This window comes from Oenanthe melanoleuca, chromosome 20 (assembly GCF_029582105.1).
Source record: "Oenanthe melanoleuca isolate GR-GAL-2019-014 chromosome 20, OMel1.0, whole genome shotgun sequence".
In the NCBI taxonomy this organism is placed as follows: domain Eukaryota; kingdom Metazoa; phylum Chordata; class Aves; order Passeriformes; family Muscicapidae; genus Oenanthe; species Oenanthe melanoleuca.
In genome coordinates, this window is record NC_079353.1 from 6,758,195 (window position 1) to 6,774,292 (window position 16,098).

A 16,098-nucleotide genomic window follows, 5' to 3' on the forward strand; every position below is an offset into this window, starting at 1 on the left:
ATTCTGGGAGATGTAGTCCACAGGTCCCCTCTGCACCGCCATCGCAGCGGCAACAGGACTACACTTCCCAGAGTCCCGGGCGCGGAATGGCGGCGGACGGTGGCGCTGGGGAGTCGTGAGGGACGGCTCTGGCTCTAACGCTGACACCGGCACCAGGACCAGGTGAGGGGCCGCAGGCCTCGGGCTCGGGGCTCTTTTCCTCGCCCGCCGCTCTCGGGAGCTTGGGCCGGGTCCTGTCGCTGGCCCGGAACCTGTCACTGGCCCGGGACATGTCGCTGGGCCATGAGGGGGAAATGGCGGTAGGGCCGGTGTTTCCCTTCAGCCGTCACTGGCTGTGGCAGGGAAGGAAAGGGCCGGATTTCCCGGATTTTCTGGATCTGGAGGCATGTCCCTGGTCCGGGAGGATCTCCCGGGTTAGGGAGGAGCAGGCCGGCGGTCGGGCGTGCCCGGGGTCAGTCGCTGTACCGAGAGGGCAGCGGGCCGGAGTTCCCCCCAGGCGGTGGGGCAGGAGCCCCCCGCTCTCGCACAGCTGGAGGCGAAGGGTGACCCCCTACCTGTGGGATTGAAGCCTTTAGGTGCCCTGTCCTCCCTTACCGTGAAACTCCCGATTCCTGCTTTGGAATACTTTTATTTCCCTTTAGGTAATGGTGTTTGACTTCAAAGCGGTTATTTAACCACGCACTTGCTCAGAGGCAGCTGTCTCTCGAAGGCTCTGCCTTGAGGTTCCCTTTATCTGTGTTCGAATAGAAGGGTTGTTGCAATGGCACGTGAGTCAGCTGCAGCACTTGGTGCCAGTGCTTCCTGCATCCCAGCAAAGCAGCTCTGCCTTGTGTGTGAAAATCCAGCACTGCAAAAAACAGGCGTGAGCTTCTGTAGATTCTTGCTCAAAATACCTGTTCTTTGTATTTGTATGAAGTTCATTTTCTGTGGGTCTTACATTTACTGCAGGAGGTGTTCAAGTCCTTCCTCAATTTCCCTTTAAACCCCAAATTTGATCTGGAGCTGTTTTCATGATCTCTCTTAGATCTGTGTTTTTTCCTGGGATTGCCTAAATATGAGAGTTACTGATAAAGGAGTAACATCATATATTTTTCTGGTGTTGGGAAACACTTGCCTTGTGGCATGAGAGACTTTTGGGGATGACCTGTTTGTTAATTGATTTCCTGGCATTTGTTGCAGGAGCAGGATGTACACGCTGCTGTCAGGGCTCTATAAATACATGTTCCAGAGGGATGAGTACTGTGTCCTGATCCTGGGTTTGGACAATGCTGGTAAAACTGTAAGTGCTGTTCATCACCCTGTGGAGGGCACACACAGTCCTAAAAATCCTCCAGGGATAAATCTTCCAACAAGGGTCAATCTTTCTTTGGCTGTGTCCTGAGTTACTTTAGTGATGTCACACCAAACAATCAACTTTCCTTCCGTACTTAAATTTAGTACAAGCTTTCAGTGATGTGGCTGAGGCTTTGCTAATCCCATAATCACCTATGATCCCTTCTTTCCTTGCTAAAATAGGGAGCAAGAAGAGTGGTTTGTCCAAAATTAGGCAGGGAAGCATCTGCTTGAGAAGGATTGTGCAGAAATGAAAAGGCAGGTTTGGGGTAGGATTAATCCAGCCAATGTTTGTCCAGTAAAATGTTTGACAGTAAATAGTTTGTCTTATTCTTTTTCAGACCTTCCTTGAACAAACTAAAACTCGATTTAACAAGAACTACAAAGGGATGAGTTTGTCCAAAATCACAACCACTGTAGGCTTAAACAGTAAGTAAATCCATGTGGAATTTTTTCAGCTTTCTTGCACAGTCAGACAACAGCTGTTTTTTGTTTGAAATACTTAAGAATTTAGAAGGACAGAATAGTTCCTGGATGTAGAGATTGTATCTCCCAACTGCCCATGTCTTTTTATAGAGAATGAAATAGACTTTCTTAGCTTAGGAGGAGAAACTCTTGAACTATTAAAACTCCAGGTATCCTATTTCAGTGCTATCCTGACACTATATTTCCCTGAAGTTCATTCCTTGGCCCAGTTCTGGAATTATTTGCACTGATACTGCTCTGTATTTGTGATCACTCTGTGCAGGTTTTGCTCTGTTATTGCAAGTAGCCACTGCCTGTGATTTGTTCCCCTACAAGCCTCTCCCAGCCCAGATTTCTGAGTAGGATGTGCAGGTGTCTGTGCTTTACAGCACCTGTACTTTTCATTGGATTGCCCTTCCTTCCTTCCTTGTAGTTGGAACTATTGATGTTGGCAAAACTCGGCTGATGTTCTGGGACCTTGGCGGGCAGGAGGAGCTGCAGTCACTTTGGGACAAGGTTAGAGATGTGGCTTTGTTTTATTTGATTTATACAGCTTGCCCAGAGGAGCTGTGGCTGCTCTGTCCCTGGAAGTGTTCAGAGCCAGGGTGGATGGAGCTCTGATCAGCCTGATCTAGTGGGAGGTGTCCTTGCTTCTGGCAGGGGGTTGGAATGAGATGGTTGGCCCTTTCCAACACAAACCATCCTGTGATTCCATGATTTATTTTAGAACTAAACCACTATGATAATTTTGTAATCACACAGACTTATTGATAACCCCAGTATTTAGCATTAACACTTTTTCAGAGAATCTCCTGTTTCTGTGTTTAATATTTGCATTATTGGTTACAGACAGCAGTTACTAATCCAGATGTGGGGTTGTGCCATAGAGATAAGCTTTGGGGGGACACAAGTGAGCTTTTCCACCTGTTGTGTTGTTGGTCAGGCCTGCAGACAGAGCAGGCAGCACAGGCTGTGTGCCTCCATTCTGTCCAGGCACACTGTGGGTACAGCAGCCTCTAACTGGTTGATCTCCTCCACATGTACCAAAACTGTACCAAATTAAAATAAAATCAGGAAGAAGAACTGGTGATCCTAGTGGATTGACACCAACATTTGTGTTCTCCTTCCAGTACTATGCTGAATCTCATGGGGTGATCTATGTTATTGACTCCACTGATGAGGAGAGGCTCTCTGAGTCCAAAAGAGCTTTTGGTAAGTACAGTGTGAGAAAGACGTGAAAGGTTGTAACAAATGAAACTGAAATGCAAGAATGAGCTTCTGGCTTCATCTCTCTGTCCAGATAATCCATGCCAGGCATTTGTACAACTTCCAGAACTGGCTAAATGTGCTTTTGTTTCTGTCCTTTGTAGAGAAGATGATTACCAGTGAAGCTCTGGAAGGGGTTCCCATTCTGGTGTTGGCCAACAAGCAGGATGTAGAGGTAAAATATGGAGGATTTACATAAATGAGCAAATAAGCCTTGGAAAGGTGAACTCTGCATTCATGTTAAATTTGTTCCACAGTCCTGAACTAATCCTATGGTACTTTCCCACCACTGGAAATAATTGGTTTGAATTTAGTTGTATTTTTTTCCTTTCTCCTCCAGCCCTTTTTCAGTGCCATGAGAGAGCTTCCTACAGGCACGTAGTTTTGAACTCTTTATGTAAACAGAACAAACTACATAGCTATGGTGGGTCTTTCTTGTACTGTGACTGGCTATATTGATACAGTTTTTTCCTGTTTATTCAGAAAAAAATGTTTAGTGCGCTTTGTTTATGCTGCTCTTTTAAAACCCAGGAATAGCACAACAGATGTATGTGAGGCAAGTCATCCTTTCCCCATAATTGGATAAGATCTGTTCTATAAAACACTTGTTAGTTGTAGAGCATTCCATCAGTGACAGCAGTGAATGGCAAGGAATGTTCTTTTCTGATAATGTAATTTGAATTCTTTCCAACATATTCAGAACTGTAAAGCTCTTGGTTTGGGTTTGACAGCTCATGGGTGGGGCAGTGTTTAGTGACACATCCCGGGCCATCCTTACCTCCCCCAGCATGGAAAAAAGAGAAGAAATTGCCCAAGGTGGTGGTTTCCTCCTGGAAATTGTACCTGGAATTCCAGGACTGCAGCTCCAGTGACTCGTCTCTAGATGGAGCCAGAGGCTTCCAGTAGGGTTTGGAGCACCAGGCCTGGCAGCTGGGATCAGTCTCTGTTCCAAAGCATGCAAACGCTTCTCAGGTTCTTCCTCTGGACTTTACACTTGTCCAAGCAATTGCACATATGGAAACACATGAGACTTCTGTAGAAATCACTTGGCTTTAAAGGAGGATGCACTTCATGAGTACAACACGGATTGGTTTTTGGATGATCTAATTTAGCTAGATTATCTGGTCTTAGAAATAAGAGAAACGTAATTCCGTGTAGAAGCATGAGATCAAGACTGAACTCCTGATTTATAGTCCTGACTTTGCTGTGGTCTCTGGAATGTAGGGGAATGATCTGTCTTTTTTCTCTGGAAACCAGCATATTGACTCTCATGCTTCTGTGCAACCCCACAGTTTTTCTGCAGGGAGCAGCCTGCACTCTTGCCTTGACCTGTTGAGGGTAAGCTCCAAGCAGTGACCTGGAAAATTGTTCCAGTTTCTCTTTTGGTTCTATATACATATTTTGTTACAGGCTGCAGACACTGGCTCTTCTAACACTCTAGCCAGACTAAAGACAAGCAATTGAACAAGTGGATTTCTTCAAATTACTGAAAGAGGTATTTGGAACAGGCTTTCAAAAGAAAATCTGACTTCTTGCCCCCTCTGGAGTGTCCAAAACCAACCCACAGACTTAGTGCCTTCATGCAGTTGTAGGGCTACAACAAGAGATTAGCAAAGCTAAACCCACTGGAGGCTTACATGTTTGTAAGAAATACCTATACTGGATATTCAGAGGTCCACTCCTACAGAATGATCTTGGATGGACCCAGCAGAGAGATATCAATGCTATTAACAAATTACTAAGGGGATTATGGCTTATTTTTCAGTAATTACTGAGGCTCACTTAAACAAGGTTGAGAAAATTCAGTAGCCTGTTTCTTTTCCTCTGATTTAGCAGAATGGAAGACCTCTGGAATAAAAATTATAATTAGCATTGATAGAGATTCTTCTGCTCTGGATCTCCAGACATAAAACTGTAGTAGGAAATTCTCACCAGCATCCCTCTGTCCTGAACCATGATAAGGGTTAAGTGGTATCTTAACCTTAAAAGGATAAGTGGTATCTTAACCTTGCTGGTATTTTGACATGAAGGGTAATTCTTGATGATGATGTCTGTAGAAGCCAGCAGAAAGCTTGTGATCAAATACATCAGAAATAGTACATCTGACATAGTTGTTTTTTCTTTTAAGTTTACATTCTGTTATTAAGATAACAAAAGTGCTGATGCCACCTGAAATTGCATAAAGTGTTAAGAATTCTGCTGTGAGCCCAAGGGTACATTGTGTCCTCTCAGCACTGCCAAGCATAAGTGGTGTTTGGTCATTCCAGGGGATTAAATATGGTCATTGACTGCAAAACACCAATTCTAATTCTCACAGTACTGAATGTGATATTTTATGGTATCAGAAGAATGCTCTGTGTTCAGCAGGAGCTCCAAAGCTCGGTTATTTCATAAATAATTTAAGAACTGAGTCAAATATGTGTTGGAGGAAGGAATTTGTTGGGATTTTTAAAGGAACTATTGCTTTGTAGGAGAAATAAAATATCTAATATCTACTAATTCCTGTGAACTTCCTTTCAACTCAGAATGCCATTTTTGAAAATATGGCTTATTGCAGAAAAAACAGCAAAATAATTGATATTTGCTGTTCTGATGTGAATGCAGCTGTTGAAAAGTTTATGCAAGGTATATATTTCTAAGGTTTACAATTTACTGTTACAATTTGGGGCTAGAATGGCTCATTATGCAACACTGTTTGAAATACTGGAAAAACATGACCTATCAGAAACAGCATCTGAAATTTAACAATCTGAAAATTACTGGGTGCTGTATGATGACCCATAGGGAGGAAGTTTTGCCATCCTCATCTGAAGATAAATGTTGGAAATTTAATTTGAAATCTCCAGAATGTTGAAAAGCCTCCTTGTGCCTTTGGAAAATGTGAGGAGTCATGGTGAGTAGCAGAATACTCATTTCCACACAGTTGTAAGAAAACAGTCCTCCTGCATGAAAGCCATTCTAGTTTCCAACTGAAGACCTACCACAACTTCCCTGTAAAATTACTTTTAATTCAAATGATGGTTTAAATTGAGGCTATACTATGCTTTCAAATTTAAAAAAGCTTAAATTCTGATTCAAAACAAACTTGTAAAAAGGGTAGCACACAGCATAGGTCAGGTGAGTCAGACTTTTTGTGAAGTAGTTTCATTTAGGCAATCCACCTTGATGTTGTTTCTCTTTTAGTTCCATTCTGATGGTTGATTACTCTTGAGATGACTGAAGAGCCTGTACTTGAGGTCTTATCCATGCTTCCAGTTTTATCCTGACAGGAGACCAGGCAGCAGCATTGTCTTTGCTCCAGTGGATTTGGGAAATGGGCAAAGGCTCTACAATGCAACCTTTTTTTGGCTAAAACTTGCCTTGCTGCTTGATAGATTTTTAGGTGTGCCATTGCAGAGTCTTACTTTGGGTAATGCTATTCTGAACCTTTCATAGGAAGAATTTGCTTCAGTCCTGGCTAGATTATGCCTGGAGAAGCCTTCATCAAAAGATGTTTTACAGTGTGTTATTTTGGGGAAGCTGAGATGGAAATCTGGTTCGTCATGTGTTGTGTGTGAGGTTCCTGTGAACTGGCTGAGAGATACCGTCATTCCTGAAAGGTCACTGTGGATTGTGTTGCTGTAATGGAGCACTGTTGATGTGATCACAGATCCAGATTCCCCTCTTTGCCCTTGGATTACGGGTTTGCAGCTGAGAAACAAAACACATCTGTAAACAAATATTTTGTAATGTAGTTGGGGAGAAGGGGAACTTGAAAGCCACAGCTGACATTTTTCTTGAGCATGAGAAGCTCAGATGCCCCTTGCTGAAGTGATGGATAATCTGCCTCATCCCCTGCTGTCACATGAGATTCCAGTTGATGGCTTTCCCTGGAACACTAAAATAAGGCATTGATAGTTTGGTGTTGCCCCTCTGCTGTGCTGCTCTACTTCATCCCAAAGGGCAAATGATGTTCCTCAAAACAGGATTGGTGAGGCAGGGACAGTCTCCTTAGAAGCAAAAACTCTTTCTGATGCAGATTTCCATGGAAAGCCATGGCTGGGCAGCTCTGTGGAAGGTGAGGCAGGCCACAGCTCTACCAGAAGGTGGGAAAGGGGAGTTATAACAATGCTTTATACTGGGAGATAAAAAGGGCTGTAATTGTCAGCTGCACTGGGAAAAGTGGACTCTTAAAGGCTTCAAGGATGGGCAAGGTGGAGGATGTGGGTTCTCTGCGCTGCTGGGTATGTGCAGGTGTCCTGGGCTGCTGGTGGTGTTGAGAAGTTCATTGCCTGATTGCTTTGCTAGCTATGCAAATAGAAGTTGAGGAATCAAGGACAGCATGACTGTGCTCTTTGTTGTTACTTCGTGTCTTGAACACTTTATCTGATTTATTTTAAAATATTTTAAAATGTATTATCACTCAGAAAAGGAGAAGGAAAGGGTAGACTTAAGAAGAAAAGGATATACTCAAAAGTGTATCATTATACAATATTGAACCCTGAGAAGCTTAAAGTATATTTCAAGAAACATTTGCTCAGTTTCAGCTGCCTTGAGATTTTGCCTTCCTGCTGCCAGATATCATTGACTGAAAAAACCAAAGATGTGAAAAATAGCTCAAATTACTGACATGCAGCTCCTTCTCTTTCCCACTTGTTGGGTAATTGGCTTGTCCAGAGCTTTGGGCTAAACTGGCAAGCATTTGGACCTACCTTTCTTACTGGGCAATGGACAGCATACCAGGCTAAGGGAGCAGCTTTTACAAACCTATAGAGAATGGTTGGCTGGTTGGTTGTAATCTCTTGCCCATCTTCCAGTCCTACTAGTTTGAATTCCAGCTCCCAAATCCAGTCTGGCACCCTCTAAAGTTAGTAATTGTTGTTGGTTTTTTTAATTAACTGTTTATGCTGTGGCTGACAGCTCATCTGTATGAACTGCACATTTTTCATTTGTCAAAAATCCTGACCTGAATTGTTGAGGCTTCTATGGAATGATTGTCATTAACGTTTTTGGATACAGTTTCCACGTCATTGATTGAAGGGGCAAGTTTAAAATGCAGCTGAGGTCCTAAGAAAGTACAGTCATCAGAAGTTGCACAGTTAATGGAGTCAAGGGCAGTGGGTGAATTGTCTGTTGTTAAAACTCCCTGCAAGCCATTTCTTAAGATCACTTCCTACATATAAGCAATGAAATCTACTTTCCTGTATTTAATTTCTCCAGAATCAGTGTTTTGCAAATGGATGGCTGGTAACATTAGTTTTCATATTTTTGTTCTCTCACAGTTTACGTCCTCTTGGCCAGTTCTCAGGACTCACAACGGCCCAGTTTGGCATTTGTGTAAATATTTGTCCAAAACACATATGTGTGCCTGACTGAAGGTTTAAAACACATATTTGAGACTTGTTGAAGGTACAGAATGTCCTTGCAGAGAGGAGGAAAGGTGGGCTCATGGCCAGCTGAAGTGCTTAAATGGTTTGTCCAAGGCTTCTGAGGAAAAATTGAGCCCTGAGTGCTCAGGGAAGTGCAAGTCCAGACTTTAGTTGGGCAGGTTTGCTTTTGTTGTAGCTTTAAGATTTTTTTCATGACACCATGATTTATGTGAGGAAATTGATCCACTGATTTACTGGGGGGGTTATGATTTGTGGTGTTGTTCCCAGCAGCTTCCTGGCAGCCTCACAGACTTTCAGGACCTGTTGGGGGCACAGGGGCATCAGGCATCAGAAAACATGCTGCATTCAGTGCTGCCAGTGTTTTCTCTGCAAGCAGACAAGTGCTGGTGGGGCATGGCTGTAGTGCCAAGGAATGTGCTGAGAACTGAGGAAAAATCACAGCCTGTTTTGTGAGAGTGCCCAAGATGCTGGCAAAGAGTCAGCTGGGCTTATTGCAGGGACAGTGTTTCAAAAGGCTTTGTAAATATTAAAGCTCTTGTAGTGTCCTGGTAAATAAAAGCTGTTGAGCAGCTTGGAAGGGATATCCTTAGAGGGTGCAGGTTGTGCTCACTTTCAGGATTATTTGCTTAGAACTGTACAGATTAAGGATCAGGGAGGTGAGGCACTGTGTGTGTACTGTCAGCAAACAGCATTCTCTTTGGTGAAAAAAGAATGTGTTCTTTTCTTTGGAATACGAAGAGGTGAATTTGCTGTGTTGGTGTGTGAGTGGGTTTAACCTCACAGTGTTGCCATCCTGACTGAAGCAGGTAGGATTCATTGTGGAAGAAGGTCACCATGTCTTGTAGCACAAACAAGCTCTGTTTTGGTTTTCTTTGCAGACTTGTCTGTCAATACCTGATATCAAGACAGCATTTAGTGACTGCATTAACAAAATTGGGAAGAGAGACTGCCTGACACAAGCCTGCTCAGCCCTCACTGGGTGAGTATGAGAAGGGGTGGACTGAGAATTGGTTGAGATCAGCTGTGGGGTGTCACACACAGAGCATCACTACAGGAGTTATTAAGGCTTGAAAGGGAGCTGTGCTTCCTACCAACAGATTGTTTGGGAACCTTGGACTTGCACCAGCTCAGTAACTTCATCTGTAACTCGTGCCTGTAAAACACAATGGAAATATACTGCTGGCTGAGAGCAGCAGGACTTGGAGGCATATTTGTTGTTCCTGTGTCATCCCTTCTCCTTACACAATAATCCTTGCTGATGTTGGCTTGATGTAGCTCCTGGCTTTTAGGTTAGAAATCTGTTGAAAATGCAGCTGTTGATGCCTCTGCCAGAGAATGATGTGATGGGGATGATATCACAGTCTCCGGGAGTCCTCTTACATGGGGATGCCTGTGGTTTAAAATTTGATAACTAAGACAGGCCCTAATTTGGGCTTACACAGCTGCATGCCATAACCTTTGAGCAGCCCACTGGATTCTTGATGTCTCAGCATCATTGTTGCGTATCAAGTCTTGCAAGAGTTTGGTTCTTTGTACTTTAGTTCTTTAAGTGAAAAGTGTTCCTTGGCATAAGTCAAAAGTTTTGTTCCAGGTGGTGGAAACACTCCTGGCTGAACTACTTACTGCCTGGGCTGAATCTAGAACTTTTTTTTTTTTTTTCACATTTTTTCTGTGTTGTCATACAAGCTACTGCAAAGGATAACAAGAACTTTTTGAGCTGTGAAAAAAATCTGTTGTCTGCATTGCTACAAACCATATACCATTAGGCAGGTGAATGAACACAAGAACAATATTCAAGCACTGACTGGAAGAGAAGTGTTAGATAATAACCTTATGAAAAACAAGCTTTTCAGTTGTGGTTTTTTTGGTACGAACATTTCTAGTTTTGATCTATGTGGAATTTCCTTTCAAAATTCCAGTTTGAGCTTGCACTAAAAGAATAAATAACTCATAGAAATCATGACTGAGGAGCTGTGCAGACCAGCAAGGTGGTGACTTGCTTGGCAGCCCAGCACAAATGGTTACAGAAAGCTGGAACCAGGATTACAAGATCTTATACACCTAGTGTGAAATTTGTGGCAAAATAACCTCAAACCATCTGTTAGGTGGTTTTTATGCTTGTTCATCCCGAGATTTCCACAGAGTTGGTGACTAAGTTGGGTGTATACTTGCACAGACATCAGAAAAATAAAAGATGGAGGTATATATTGCTGAGCTGAAAGAACAGATCCCTGTTGTTTTCCTGCATGAGAAATAATGCAGAAATGCCAGCAAATAACTGTGGGGTGAGTAGAGCCCTTCCCTTTCTCATGTAAGGGTTCAGTTAGGGCCTGTATGATCCATGCTTCTGCTCTTGGTTGCTTCTTGTTGTTGGTTTATTTTAAAACCTGGTCTGCTTGTCTTATCTCCTCAGCAAAGGGGTGAATGAAGGAATTGAATGGATGGTGAAGTGCGTGGTGAGGAACATCCACCGCCCCCCAAGGAAGAAGGACATCACGTAGGAGCTCCCAGCCAGCCAAGCCATGGACAGTCTCTTCCCACACACTTCTGTGTTCCCTTTAAAGAAGGTGATCCACTGGATTCCTATTACACCTGATTCTTTCCTAAGTTTGGAGACAAATATTCTCTTTCTGTGTCTAAAAAATACTTGAGCCAAGGATTCCAACTGGGTGGGGGGTGGGAATCTCTTACATTAAGTATTGTCGTTGGCCTCAGAGCATCCTATGTAGCAACCTACACATTGTTGCCGATGCAAAGGACTTAATTTTCTACTATCTTACTTTGTGATTCCTGATTTGTTAGTCTAACAGGCTGGAGGCCGGTGACATGAAGGATCTCCTGAAGGAAATGTGTAGTGAATGTGGAAGGGGAGGAGCAGCCTGGGAGATGGCTGTTCCTCCTAACTGCAAAGATCCTTGCTGCTCCAGCCCCATGTTCCTGCAGGGTGTTACTGGCCCTGTTATGCTGCTGTTTGTGTAATGGGGAGAGACAGCATTGATTAGAACTTGATTTTCACTCGGGGTGTTGATTGGTAACTTTGACCTGTGGTAAAAGCAGATGTGGAAACCAGCAACTGCACAGTGGTCACTGGATCATGGAATCATTAAGGCTGGAAAAGACCTCACGAAATCCAACTGCGCTGGTTGAAATGGATATTCCTACCAGGACACAGATTCCAGAAGCACTGCCTTGCTCTGACTGCCAGTCTCTGTGCATTCTCTTTAATCCTAAGAATAATTGGGATCTTCTGTAACTGGAGTAAATCAAGGCCCTCTCTGTGATCTTTCTAAGCTGAAAACAACTTCTAGGCAGGGAGAAATCAGTATGCAATAAAGCTTCCTACTTATTTGAACTTCCCTGGCTGAAACAATGGTATTTGGGAATAGCAGTAGTCAGCCCTTACTTGGTTTTTTCTTTTAATGTAGGCAAAAACAGAAAGGCAGCACTCAAAAAACAACAGTGCTCAGTGCTTACACTGCCTACTCAGCTGATACATCTGCTGATATATCACTATCATTTCCCTGAAAATGAGTTTTTACGTGAATTTCATGATGGTTTGGCAATGGGTGTTGTTGCTTCTCTGCTGTTTTATTTACTTCTGGCACTGGTGAACGTTCTGTGCTGTTTGCTGACATAATGAAGGGACCACTATTCCAGCTGTACTTGAGCCAGTCCGTAGTATTCATTTAAAGTCTCTCAGTTGGAATCTGTCAAAGAACTTTCTGCTAAATTTTCTGCATGGAGCTCATTGCAGATGTTTTTTTGAGCGAGAACATCATTCATGTTCTCATGTTTGGGTCAAAGTACAAGGGCTGCTGGGCTGTGTCATTCAGTTCATGAAGCCAGTGCAAATAATTGCAAACTGTAGAGCAGAATCTTTGCTTCTCAGTAGGAGAAGTAAGGCTCCTTCAGACCTAGTGACCCAGTATTTTTTCTTGTATGTTCTATGAATGTGGAGGATCCCTTGGAAATCACTCACCCACTGTAGGAAGTGGCACTTTTGTTGGGTGCTGCATGTGATGCAGGGCTGAGATTTTTCAAGAGTACTGAAGTTGTAGAGAACCAATTATCAGGAGCATCTCTCTCACTGGGCTCTTGGAAAACTCTTGGAAAGGCTGAGTGTTTTCAAGGTGACTTTGTGGCCCTCATTGTTTTGGTTGGCAGAGTTGGTACTGACAAATTGAAGATGTGAAACAGTAACTAATGAACAAAAGTAGCTTGCTGAGAATCAAAACACTTTAGTCAAGTAGCTTGAAATGTCTGTTCTTTGGGACAGAAGGGGTTTTCCAAGACTTCCACATGATATTTTCAGATCTCTTGCTCTCTTTTTTTCCCTGGGAAACTAGAATGACAAAACAGTTTCTAGACACAGACTGTTTTGTTATCCATATCAGCAGGAGGTCTTAAAACCAATGTTTTGACCTCAGGATTTTAAATTCTCAGTTGTGGGAGTGTCCTTTTCCCAGGGATATGCCCAAGCTGGGATAGGTATGTATGAGTGTGCTCTGGCCACATGAAGTCAGGGAGAATTTCTCTGAAACCACCAGTGTAAAGTTCACTCTAATTCAAAGTGACCTTCCACAGCAGTATCCCAGCAGATGGTACTTTTTTTTATATTTTGATCAGAAATTTAATAATTTGTCACATTTTATACTTACAGGAGGCACGGACTTATTTGAAATGCTTTTTTTGTTTCAAGTGGCCCCTCTACCAGACCTCAAACAAAGCAAGAATGTTTCTGAATTAAAAGTTCAAATTTAGTCAGTTTTTGAGATTTTTGATACATTTGTATTGGACCTGTTTTGCCCATGCTGTTCACAGCAATGAAATTGGCTAAAGAGCTTCTTTATCTTCCCAAGGGGAAACAGATTGATCATCTGCACTTTGCAATCTCTGTTTCCTTTGGCATGCTGTCCATGAGATAAAGGTAAGAGTTCAGTAACTTCAGCAGAGAATCCCACTTGCCTTATTTGAGCATTGGCAGATGATTGCATTGCTCTCACCCATCTGGAATTTCCTATGCAAACATTCAATAACTAGTAGCAGCAGGAGGCAAGAGCTAAAAAAGCACTTCTACAGCATTTAGAATCCCAGTGAGTCCCAGAGCTGCCTGGCTGCTGGCAATTCCATCTTCCTTTGGAACTCTGCAAGGACACAGAGTGACTGAATTACAGCACTTTGGCTGGTCTGACCTAATCCAGTCCTGTCCTCACGCAAGGCAGCGGTGACGCGAGCACTGCGGCTCTGCCTTGCAGTGGTGCTGAGGTCAGAGCTCTTCTCACTTCCCACAGCATTCTGTCCCACAGAACCATGGAAAATGCCAAGACAAATCAGACCCAGATTTGGAGTAAGTCCAGCATCTTAGTCCGGTCTCTGGCTGCTAACATCTGTCTCAGAAAGTGGAGCAAACAAACTCTAGAGTCTGTGTCCCCAGCCATCCTTCCTACTCTGCTGAACTGAAATCAAGCCATCATCATGAAGTGGACTTAGTATCCGGTGCTGTAGGATGGTTTTATTACTGAGCTATTTTTAGTCTTTTCTTTCTTACCATCCTGCTTGTGTACTGCTGACACATCCAGCAAATCAGCAGTTTGTTTAGGGAAAAAATCTGCTGTTATAATACAGATCACAATCTTGAATGAGTCTCTTCAGCAGTGATGTTTTAGCTGTGTATGAGATTGTTGAGTTAGTCATGATTTCCAGAAGTGTTCTTGATTAACTGACTCTGACCTACTAGTACAGATTTGGAAATGTAGGGCTCAGCTAGAAACCTGCCTTAAAGTACTTCTGGAGGGTTCTGAATTGATCTAGGCATTTCACTGGATTTTTAACAGTATTCTGGGATGTCTCTTCTGGCAAATGGTGTCAAGGAGAGAACTTCTAGAGAAAGGCAGAGTGGTACTGTCACTGCACTTGACAAATACCCCTTTAAATAAAAAAAAAACTGATTAATGTGGATGGTAATTCCTGGCAGCCACAGCCAGCAGTGTCCATACATGAAGGACAGCAGATTCTGCCTCCGTGTCCAGCTCTGCTTCTGCTCCTCAGCTTTTACCCAAAGCAGCACCATAGGCTCATTTTGCCTTCAGCTTTGGGGCTGTGTTCAGACTCCTGAATATTGGTCTATAGATTTCCCCAAACCAATTTGAACAATTAAGGAAGACAGGCTGAAGTGCCTGCCCTGCAGACAATTCTCAGCTGGGTGACCTCTCAAAATTCCCTCCTGGCAAAGTTTTTTACTCAAATTTGCCTGAAATTTCTCTCCTGAGAGATCAGGGGCAGTGGTAAGGTGCAAGAGTCTTTCCCCTCTGCTGAGCTCTTACAATCAATGCTAGAACATCTTGAGCAGGTGCTTTTTACAGTGGAATTTAATAGCACTTGGAAATCCCATGTGAAACATTCCTGGTGGATAACAGCAGTTACTGTTGACTTGACCTTGGGCATTTCCTGCAACTTTACCCTTGGGTTTTGTTCTTTGTGCTTCTGCAAACCCTAAGGGAGTTGTTTCTCTGCTCCTCTGGTAAAACCAGCTTCCATGACAACTCCTGGGGGCTTTCCATTCATTTCTTTACACACAGTCAAGCTTATTTTATTCCCAGACTGCATTCATGTGGGTCTAGTCCCAGCTCTCAGCAGTGTCTGCTCTCAAATAACTTCATCTGCACAACTTCCATCCAATCACAAGCCTTCACCCATTACATCAGAAGGGAGTGATGCTTAAAATTCCTGGTAAAAGCAACAAACTAGTACTAAAAAGAATCAGACCTCATGGAAAATGACACAGATCTGGTGCAGAAAACATGGACAGCATAGTATGCAATAGCACCAGGGGAGAAAATTATCTAAAGGTTTTTTCATAAATGAGCTGCTTGTCAGCTGGAAGCAAGGAGAGGAGGAACATTGGCAGTTAACTACACAGTGCTGGAATTCTGCCTGGCATTCTTTTTAAACACAAAATTGGGAGGCAGGAATCTCCTCATTCCTTCTTGGTTGCACTTCTTCCTTAAAGCTGACAATGTCAAATGAGTTTCAAAATTTCCATGTTTTCATGAGTGCCCTCTTGAATACCACATTGCTGACATCTTTCTTGAGGATGTCTGTGCAGTCCCACCTTTCCCATGTGTTACCCACGGTAGCAGTGAAGGTAAGGCTGTGGATACATTCACTTAGGAACACACAGGATCCTTTCCTTGAAACAAAACTCTACCTGGACCAATATGTAGTGTTCTCACTAATACTGCTAATTCATGAGTAGTAACTTCTTTTTGTGCTTGGCCTGTCTTGTCTAGGCTGTGCTTTTGCCAATTCTCTATCATTTGAAGAGTATATCCTTCAGCTGAATGCATTTCATGCTAAACATTTGGAGGAACTAACCCAAGCCTCTGACCCCATCTAACTTTAAGTCATCTGTATTCAGCACATACCAGAAGCACTTCTCTGAGGGCAAATTAAATTCATTGTAAAATTAAGTGTATTCTTAAGTGTTTTCCTGAAACAGAAACCTCTGGAATTGTTTCTGCAGTTCATAGCCAGGAACTCCTCTGCCACTTCTCAGAAGTCAGAGAACCTAATGCCATTTCATTGGAGATTTTAATTAGATTTCTTTTTTTTTTTTGAGTCAGGCTCCCACAAAGAATAAAATAATTCTTTAAGGCAGTCATAAGGA

General features: G+C 43.0%; 1 protein-coding gene across 1 annotated transcript; it reads left to right on the plus strand.

The window, feature by feature from the left end:
- Positions 1-57: 57 nt before the first annotated feature.
- Positions 58-11,784, plus strand: ARFRP1 (ADP ribosylation factor related protein 1). Its single transcript, XM_056507302.1, has 8 exons — positions 58-162; positions 1,180-1,279; positions 1,674-1,761; positions 2,231-2,313; positions 2,928-3,009; positions 3,168-3,238; positions 9,311-9,411; positions 10,846-11,784. Exons 2-8 carry the CDS (start codon positions 1,187-1,189, stop codon positions 10,931-10,933), a joined length of 606 nt encoding a protein of 201 aa, XP_056363277.1. The 5' UTR covers positions 58-162; positions 1,180-1,186; the 3' UTR covers positions 10,934-11,784.
- The last annotated feature ends 4,314 nt before the right edge of the window (positions 11,785-16,098 follow it).